This window comes from Diadema antillarum, unplaced genomic scaffold, assembly GCF_040938485.1.
Source record: "Diadema antillarum isolate AM-2024a unplaced genomic scaffold, OU_Dant_1.0 seq00000172_RagTag, whole genome shotgun sequence".
In the NCBI taxonomy this organism is placed as follows: domain Eukaryota; kingdom Metazoa; phylum Echinodermata; class Echinoidea; order Diadematoida; family Diadematidae; genus Diadema; species Diadema antillarum.
In genome coordinates, this window is record NW_027271241.1 from 1,473,848 (window position 1) to 1,484,242 (window position 10,395).

General features: G+C 39.5%; 1 protein-coding gene across 1 annotated transcript; it reads right to left on the reverse strand.

The window, feature by feature from the left end:
* Positions 1-4,518: 4,518 nt before the first annotated feature.
* LOC139728313 (uncharacterized) lies at positions 4,519-5,589 on the reverse strand. The gene has a single exon (XM_071639262.1). It carries the CDS (start codon positions 5,587-5,589, stop codon positions 4,519-4,521), a length of 1,071 nt encoding a protein of 356 aa, XP_071495363.1.
* Between the last annotated feature and the right edge of the window lie 4,806 nt (positions 5,590-10,395).

Here is a 10,395-nt window from a genome sequence, read left to right on the forward strand (position 1 = left end):
TCATCAATCAAATTTACTGATGGTTTGTCAGAGGTTTCACCGTCTGCAGGGGTCACTGTCTTTCCAAGTGCCTCTTTCAGTCGCTGGAGGTGGGTGATGGGTTTCCTCTCATCCGATGCTTTCATGAAACAGGGTTTCAACCTGTTGTAGTTAAAGATATCTCGCAGAATTTCACCTTTGAGAGTGGAGAGAATGAAGTGGGTTCTATCAAGTACTTCATGCACAACTAAAGGTCCGACCCAAGCAGCTGCAATTTTTCTCGAGTTTGCAGTGAGGGAGGAAGAAGTTGGCTTGTACAAATAGACTAGCTGGCCTACTGAATAAATAGGAGTTTGCCGTAGTTTATTTGTAATGGCGACATTCTGCTTGTCTTGATTTCTCCTTTGGAGCGAAAGCATCGTGTGAGAGATCTGGTCAAATTTCCGTTTGAGATGGGAAACATATTCGTCATAAGTCTGGGTCAGACCAGACATTGGGTTGAAGGTCAAGTTAGTCATGGTTGGGGGGTCTCGTCCAAATACAAGTTGGTAAGGGCAGTGGTCACCTAGATGAGGGGAAGAGAATGAGTTGTAGGCATAGCAAGTAGTGGGAATAAACCGAACCCAATCTGTTCCAAATTGGTTCAAGTTCACCTTGAGGAAGTCAGAGAGTGTTCGAATGTGGCGTTCAACTTGTAAGCTGCCGTGGTTTGCAATACTAATCACTTTCCTATCAATGTTCAGGGCGGTACACAGTGTAGTCAGTAGTTTGCCTGTGAGAGCGGCTGCTGCGTCAGTCACAAGGCAGGAAGGGGGTCCGAAAATGCAGATAACCTTTTGTATCAATGCCTCACAAATTGTTTCGGCATCGAGAGTGCAAAGTGGGGCACAAATAACAAAGCGGGTTATCTCGTCACAAATGACCATCAAATGTCTAAAACCAGTTTCCGAGGTAGGCATGGTCTTAAAGTCAAGGCTTATTCTGTCAAAGGGTGGATAGGAGTCAGGTACATGAGTGTGAAATGGGCGTAACTTGTCTGGTTTGCCACGGAACTGTTGGCATCTCAGGCAAGCTTTGACATAGTTTTGTACCCTGTCAAACATCTGTGGCATATAGTAATTACGTTGTATTGTCAAGTAAGTGCGCATTGTTCCTTGGTGGTTGCTAAGTAGGTTGTCATGGTATTGTGAAATGATAACATCAGTGAGTGATTCTGGTACAGCAAGTTGTAGTTTAAAGTCGTCAGTCTTGTCAAAGAAAAGGCGGAATAATACACCATCACATAGGATGTATTGCTCAGCTTTCAGCTGAATTGTTTTCGCTGCCTTTTTGTCACTAGGTAATATGTCATGGGCTAGAAAGTCATAGATCGGTTTGAAAAATGGAAATGTCTCTTGTTCTGTCTTAAGTCTTCGTATGTCAAAAGGGAAGGTTGTAGTCACGGATGATTTTTCTCTTTATCAAGTCTAGTACTTTGTCTATGTCATGTTGTTTGGGTATATGTGGAGCAACAATCTGCTCAACATTTGAGATCAGTGGCTTAGGGGCTGTAAACAAGTCTGGGGGCACATTCCTGTATGTTTGTGTACACGGTGACTCATTTTGTTTGTCCACCAGTCTAGATTCTGTTACTTCGGAGCTTTAGGTGTTGGTTTCTGTGTGTTGGGTCTGTTATGGTCATGTGGGGCAAAGTGTGCGCTTAGAAACATCAGTATTAAGCGCTATATAAATGTTATTCATTATCATTATTAGTTGGGGGCAGGTCAGGGGGTGTGCCTGATGCTGATCTCTGATTGGCCGGTTCATGCGAATGTGGGGTATTGTTATTGGGTGCAGGTGTGATGATTGGTTCAGGGGCTGGGGCGGTGTCAGTATCAATATTGTTGTGGTTGTTAGTTTTGGATCTGTCAGGATGAAGATCGGGAACAGAAATACCCATCTTTTTAGCAAAGGCGCGTGTCACTGGACGCTCGGCAGGTTGTATAGGATTAAGATGATCTAGGTCATGATTATCAACTAAACTAAATGAAATGGGCACTACATGATCTATTTCGGCATGTTTGTCGCTTGGTATGCGAGACAGAAAATCTGCTAGGACAAGTTCGGTACTCTTCTTGTATGCAATCTGAAAGGAGTACTCTGATAATTTCAAGATTAGTTTCTGAAGGCGGGTGGTGGATGGTTCATCTTTGGACTTTAATATCTGAACAATTGAGCTGTGATCAACAAATGCATTGAATTCACAGCAACGCAACAAGTGTTTGAAAGCAGTTATGTTTTATAATATCAAAAGGCCAAACAATTCTAGTTCTGTTACACTATACCTCTGGCAAGCGTCAGGGAGAACTTTAGAGTAATAGCCTATAACTCTTTCATGTCCGTTGATGATTTGAGTCAAGTAAGATCCAGTCGCAGTCCGTGATGTGTCACTGTAAAATGTGAATCGTCCGGTATTCGTAGGCATGTGTAGTATAGGGGGTTTGGTCATGAGGTCTTTGATTTTGTTAAAGGCGCGTTCATGTTCGTCAGTCCATTTGAATTTCTTACTCTTTCGGGTAAGGGTAGTGGCTTCAAAATAGACTGTATTTTGGGGAAGAATCCTGCAACATAATTGACAGCACCAATTAACCGTCTAACTTGTCTGGGTGTCTTGGGTCGAGTCATGTTGTGTATAGAGGCGCATCTATTGTTCAGTGGTCGAAAACAAGCCTCACCGTCCGAGTTAATAGTTATCCTATGTCCCATGTAGTCTACGTCATTGGTGAAGAGTTTACATTTCTTAGGAGAGATTTTAAGTCCATTGTCAGAGAGGGTCTGTAATACTTTGGTCAGGTGTAGTTTGTGTTATGTCTTGTCAGGGCTAAATAGGATTATGTCATCATGGTGAGCAATGCAGAAATTGCGGGAGTTGGGAATGGTGCCTAGAATGTTGTCGATTTTTGATTGGAATAGTCCGGGTGAAATGTTAAGTCCTTGGGCAAGTCGTTTATAGTAATAGTGCTTTCCTCCATGATAGCAGGTAATGCCGGTATACTGTTGTGCTTGTTTAAAGAGGGGAATGCAGTGAAAGGCAGATTTGAGGTCGATGACACTCATTACTTTAGTCTTAGCATGTCCGATGCGTTTAAGGGTTTCAGTCAGTAGGGGAAAGGGATGGTTGATACGTCTAATTCTGGAGTTCAGGTAACGAAAGTCGGTCACTACTCGTTTTTCAGTCTTGTCTTTCTTGGCAATGAGTAACACAGGTGAGGTGTATGCCTGATGTCCAACCTCAAGTATACCAAGTTTCACGAGTTTGGTCAGTTCCTTTTCGATTTGTCGTTTGTCAGGTTCAGTAGCAAAGTATGGTCGAATGAAAAATGGTTCGTCATTGGTCAAGTGTATGTCTACTTCAAAGTTTGGGCAACTAGATAGCTCACCATAGAGGGAGAATGCGGGTCTGTTGTCTTTAAGGATCTGTATCAACTCATTCTTTTCAGAGGGAGAAAGCACACTATCCTTTAAGTCAATATGGGCTCTAATGATTTTGATCTTCAGTCATGTTAGCAATGGGGTCATTGGGATCAAGGTGGGGGTATTTGTCAAGGTTTGCTTGTCTAGTCTGGTTGTCAAGGTTACTGTCTGCGGTGTCAAGCTGAGTGGAGTAAAGTGCATGTGTGTTGTCAGTCAAGGTCATAGTTATGTTATCTACTGGGAGGGGCTCAGTCACACGTACGGGGTTAGTAGTGTCGAGAAAGGCAATCGCCCTACCCTTAGAGAAATGTAGAGGTCTGTCAGTAGTATTAGTCACAGTGATTTGAGTCGCACCTTTTGTTAGTTTTACCACCATTGTTGATGGGCAGTGCCTACTGAGGTAGTCACTGGGAGTCAGTATGACGTCAGAGTTACGTAAGTGGGCAGGTGTATGTCCCTGTAGTGTCATGAGTCTGGACCCAAATGGTTCGATTTTCACCTTTGATGTAGGGGAAAATGGTATCCTACGCCGTTTGATTTTGAACCTATGGTCCCTGAAAGTCAAAGTCCCGCCTACGTCCGAAAGTGTGTTATTGCCTAATATCAAATCAACACCAAGGTTTTCAACGACTAAAGCAGAAATTTCGAATTTGTAACCTTGAATTGTGACTCTGAATTTAATCGCGGTTTGCGCTTCAAGGAACTGCGCGTTCCCTAGTTTAAATCGAGTAGGAATCACGCTCTGCCTCTTTAGGTAGGAAAGGTGTGGAGTTGATTTAACATAGCGGTCAGAAATCAATGTCTTGGTAGCACCACTGTCAAAAAGAATGAAAATGTGCTTACCACTGTCATTTCGTCCCTTAACAAAGTTATTACTAGTCAGTCGCAGGTCTACGTCCTCTGTCCCTAAGTATGTCGATTTGAGTTTTGGTCCGTCCCTAGGCCTGGGGTGTTCATTTTGGGAGGTGGAATAGAGAGTGCTTCTATTTTCCTCCCTTAATGAAAACCCTGGGGATGTGTGTCGAAGTACTGTCCTGTGTATTGTAGATGATGTTGTTGTTGTTGTTGTTGTTGTCGATGATGATGTCAGTTATAGTCATTGTATTGTTGTCTGTGGGATGGGGGTGGTCCGTAATACTGGGGTCGTCTGTCGCGTTCAATGTCTCTCAACCTATGCCGACAATCCATCCAAAAATGGCCAGGAATGTGACAATAGTCACACTTGCCAGCGAATCGAGGTCGAGACCGTTGGTCGCGTCCTCGGCTTTGTGACCGATAACGATCACGAGAAGGAGAGCGCCGTCCAGGATGTCTGTCTCTACTATCATGTCGTCTGTCTCTACTTAAACTACGTCTGTAGTCAGAATGATATCGGTCCCTACTTAAACTACGTTCATGTCTGCTGTGGTCATCCATATGTCGAATCCTACTAGCGCTGCGGCTGGTACTGCCGTCAGAGTCATTGTGTTGGGAATGTCGATTTCGTCTTCGTCCTCGGGAGTCTTTCTGTTCGGTTTTAAATCTAAGGGAGGAGATTTCCTCACTTAGGAGGTCGACATCGTCTTGGGTTGCGAATGTCACCTCTTTTGTCGAGGTAGTGTCAGTCCTAAGATCTATGAAAAGCTGCGCTTTCGCGGCTATCTCGTCAGGGGTGGTCGTTGATGTCGGCGATGCCATAAGAATGGCGGCGCGACAGTCGGGGGTCAGTGCAGCAAGTAAACGGTCCTTTATTTGCTTCTCCCCATAGTCTATGTAGGAGGCAGTCTGTCTGAGTCGTTGGAGAAAAGTTTCGACACTCTCTCCATCAGTCATAGTCATGGTGTTAAAGTCAGTAACCCTAGCAAAAGTCGATTTGGCGGGGCTAAATCGCCTAATGAAAGCCGTCTTTAGGTCGTCATAAGTATTGAAAGTCAATTTGTCTATCCAGAGTCTGGCCTGTCCCTCTAATGTCCGCTTGAAAGTCTTAAGTATAGTCGTCAAGTTGCCGGCTTTGTCCGAGTCAATGTGATGGGCGTCTAAATAGTCTTCAAAGGTCAAAATATGGGCAGTACAGTCATTGTAATCTAGTCGGCCGCCAGAAAATTTAGTCGGTAAAAAGTCGGTCTGTCGGAGGGTCCTACTGGTGGTCATGGTGGTATTGGTACTGTGATTGGTCATGTTGTAATATTGAGTGACACAAAGCCTATTTAATCAAATATCAAAGGCAATGATTAGTAATAACAGTCAAACAAATATGAGTATGAAAAATTCATAAGGAAACACATGAGGATTAAATACAAATAACCAGTCAAAATAAAATAATGCAAACTCAGTAAGCACTAATCAAAATCAACATACTCCCAAATATCTCTCACACTGGGACAGTAATAACAATCAAAATTCCACTTACCCAATGTGAAAGGGCTTGTTTGTTTGTTTGTTTGCTTTTATTTCTGCATTCAATCAGATGCAATTTGAATGCAAACTTCAAAAAGTACAAAGACAAAGAATAACAAGTGCAGTGAAATGAATCGATTACAGTACATAAATAGATTCACATAGGTGATTGCATTGAGCAATGTAGATACACAGAAACATAAAATAAAATATACAGTATTTTTCAGTAAACAACAGAGATAATTGAATGCAGGAGACCACCATCATAAGCGATTAAGCTTGAAATGGATGGAGGCCTCATAAAATGACTATCCAACGACATTTCTCTTGGAGGAAGGTGATCAGGTGAGTGCAGTGCAGTTGCAGGTGAGAGTGCAAGATGCAGTTGAAGGAAGAAAAGTGAGATTGACAGTAAGATGACAATCTATACTATAGATATTTGTTAGCTCAATTGGTTTGGAGAATATAATTGTATCAAATATCGTTTAAGTGAAGCTTTCAAAGAATAAATACTTGAACAAGACTTTATATTATCCGGGAGATTATTCCAAATATCCGGACCCGAATGTCTTATAGATTTATGTGTCACTAATAATTTGGGATACAAAAGGTGGAAATTTCTACATATACGAGTAGGGTACGAATGGACAGAAGTATTGAACCTAAACATGTTATCAAACGATGATGGAAGTTGATGATGTATATATTTGAACATAATTACTGCTACTTGAATAATATTCAAATCAAAAACCTTCAATGTGTTGAGCTCATGAAATAAAGAATCAGTATGAGCCAGAAAATGCGATCCTGTACATATACGTATAACTTTCTTTTGTAATTTGAATATAGAATTTATTTTGGTAGAGCCGCAAGTACCCCATACAACATTGCAATAACTTATATATGGGAGAATTAAGGAATTATATAATAGAAATAAAGTTGAACGAGGAAGAAAGAACTTCAGCTTAGAAATAATCCCTATATTTCTAGAAATACACGTTGGAACATGATGTAAATGCTCATTCCAAGTCAAACTTTCATCTATATATACTCCTAGAAATTTTGATCTCATTTTCTTTTCTAATGGGATATCATCAATGTTAATATGTATCAACGTATCTTCATTATGAGAATGAAGTTTGAAATGAATAAAATGAGTCTTTTTATATTCAAAGAAAGTTTATTAGACTTAAACCAATTTGATACTTTACTAATTTCAATATTTAAAGTGTCATTTAAAATCTTAAGATCTTTATGAGAATAAAATATATTCGTATCATCAGCAAATAGAATAAAAGAGAGAAGAGAGGATGTATTTATGATATCATTAACATAAAGAAGGAATAATAATGGGCCTAGAATTGAGCCTTGAGGAACACCACATTTAATTAAAAGGGGGTCAGATTCACAACCATCAAAAATAACATATTGTCTTCTATTAGTTAGATAATCTTTAAGCCATAAAAGTGCTTGTCCTCGAATACCATAATGACTAAGTTTGGTGAGTAAAATAGAATGATCAAGAGTATCGAATACTTTACTCAAATCGCAAAATATACCTGCAACATGTTCTTTGTTTGCAAAAGCACTCGTAATTTTGTCATAAGTTTGTATTAGTGCTAAATCAGTTGAATATTTTTTTCTGAAACCATATTGATTGGGAATAAGTAAATCATACTTATTAATAAATTTAAGAAGTCTATTATAAACAATTTTTTTCTAAGATTTTGGATATACTAGGCAATAAAGAAATAGGACGATAATTGCTAATTTCACGAGGATCATCTTTTTTATGTACAGTTCAACCAAGTCTCCAATTCCCAAAATGATTGCATAGTATAGTATTCCAAAAACAAGAAAATAATCACAATAAGCAATCAAACTATCAGTCCTCCAAGTTAAGAGTCAATTATCCTTGAAAATGTTATTAGTGTTTACACTGTAAGTGTCTGGTCCTGAATCCGTCTGGTAGTCCTATCGTTGTCGAAATGTGTCAGTCATTATTCAGCAAAGCGTCCATTTTTGAAGAATTTTCCCTGGAGCTGCATCCGCGTCAACACCAGTCACGGGTCCTCCTCATACGTCCCTCAGGTCGTGGTCGTCGTAGTCCTCGTTGCGTCGTCATCCAAGTCGGTCGTCAATCAGTCGTTATTTGCAAAGGCCATGCAAAGCCACCACAAAGTACGTTGTCTAAATAATTGTTGAAGTCCATCGCCTGATTCGTCAGCACTGCAGTTTCGAAGTCGACGAAAAATCTGTTATAGTCACAACAATTTTCAGGTCGCATGCTGCCACGGTCCTATCAATGCTCGACCTGCATGGTCTGGTGAAAGTCTCCTTCCAAAAGCGATGTCGAGTTGTAATGATGAGGTATTCCGATATAGGATCGATATAAGGTTCTCCACCATGTAATGTAACGGATGTTGTTACATTTGGAATGTTATTATGAAGCAGAAATGAAGGAGCTCAGGTACAGTTTTTGTACATTTCATCGATGCAAAGTGTTTATTCACAATCGTTCAGAAATATCATGATGAAGTTCAATGACAAATTAAATGACGAGTATGTACATCAGGGTAAAATATAGAAGTATCAAGATGCAGGAGAGAGAGAGAGAGCAATATCAAGTAGAGGTTGACTCTCTGATGTCGAAATCATGATATCTCTTGGGGCATTGGAAAGAACACCAAACTTGGAAATGTTCAATGGGTGATGGGTGAGAATTTTGGTAAGACAACCAATCAAAAAGGGATAACTAAAAAGAGTGACCAAAGGGGTTGTCCTAAGGGGTGATGTTTGACCAATTAAAAGAGGGGGATTCTTTTGTGGAGGAGGAAGTATTATATGATAAGGGGCAGACAAAGAGTCTGGTGGTTCACAAGGTGTGTGTATATAATCTTTGGGTAATTAAACCAGGGACAAAGAAGGGTTGTTACAAGAGTGATTGAATGACTCCTTGATGTAAACATCAAACAAGGGTAATTAACGACAGGAAATTAATAGTAAATAATCTCGGTGTTATATTCTGAGGTGAGTTTACAAAAACAAGGGAATTTAAGTTGAGTTAATGAACAGGAAGTTATCCCCAAAATATCCTAAATATACATTACACTACATGCAAGGTGACATGTCGTAGCATTCAAACAAGTATATCACACACCCCTTCACTTTTGATGTTGATGTAATTATCACTGTCATTCGCAAAACAACAACGAATCCAACACAAATAAGAGTTTACATCTGAAGGCCTGCTTCAGTCAGTTTAGCACTCTTGATAATTTCTTTGACGTTGGAGGCATACACAATGTGATCTCAAAGCCATTGACGCATAATTATCGTAGTGTATAAGATACTCTTAACATGATTATATCGCTTACACAATATAGTAATGTACAGCGTACATGATTGTATATTTATTCCAAAATTCTAAGATTTGAAAATATATGAAGAGTTTGTTCGCAAAAAAAGTGATAAGTCCATATTTGCCAAGTGGAGATATTTGCGATTAAAGGTCGAGAAAAATAAAGAGAATAATAAAATTTGTGCTTCTTTTGACCATAACTTCAAAAATGTACCTTTTTATGTAGAGACCAATGTTTCATTTAAAAGGTATTGTTTTGTATTTTACAGCTTATAAAACTTGAATTCAAACTCAAATTGTATTCCATTTTGTGCCAAAAAAAAAATCATAAGCATTTCTCTTTCTTCAGTAAATGAGAATACGGTTTTGTTATTAAAACGATTGTCTGGGTGTCAACTACACACTCCCATACGCACCATTTGACTTCTGTGCAAAGTTAAAGTTTTGTACAGAGGGTTGAAAATAGAGGAAAATCTGAAACCTGACTGAAAATTTAATGTTTAATTTCATGAAAATGAATTATGCTGTCATTTTCAAATTGCCTCCACCAAAATTGTACACTAATCAGCTATTGTTCATATCAATGTCAGTGGTATCTGACGTATAGTTTGTGAACTATTCAGGATCAAAAGTGGGAAATGTTTTTTGTAACACCTATAGTAAGACAACACAACACACAAAAACGCACAACAAAGACAGCAAGTCCCGACAGAAGTATGTCCAAAAAAAAAACAAAACAAACGCAATAATGTGAAGCATGAAAATGACTGACTTGGAAATCCAGACAAATAGTTGCATAAATAACATAAAGAGAGTCGAATCCTAGCCCTGTATATGTACACTTTAGGGTTGCATTAATGTCATAAAAGGGTAAAAAGGGAAAATAACAAGAACAATGTATACGGCTTCAAGTTTAGGTGATTTAAAATGGCATCGTGCTAATTTGAATGAACTCTCCCCATTTCTATATAGAGTTACATTATAAGTAAAATACCATGGTATCATGCTATAAGGATTAGAACCAACACTTGCTGTCGGGCGAAAGCTCGGTGGTCTAGTCCTGGAGATGACGCCCGTCCGGTGATCAGGAGGTCGTGGGTTCGAATCCCGCTCGAGTATGTACGCCTATGATTTTTATCATGGCTACTACTAAAACACTGATCAATTCAGTGCCTATTTACGTCGATGCAGGGCATTTTGTCAATCAGTTGCAATATCATGCTGTT

What these genes read in the sequence shown, in the direction of transcription:
- LOC139728313 (XM_071639262.1), bottom strand. Translation starts at nt 5,589, where the DNA reads ATGACCAATCACAGTACCAATACCACCATGACCACCAGTAGGACCCTC.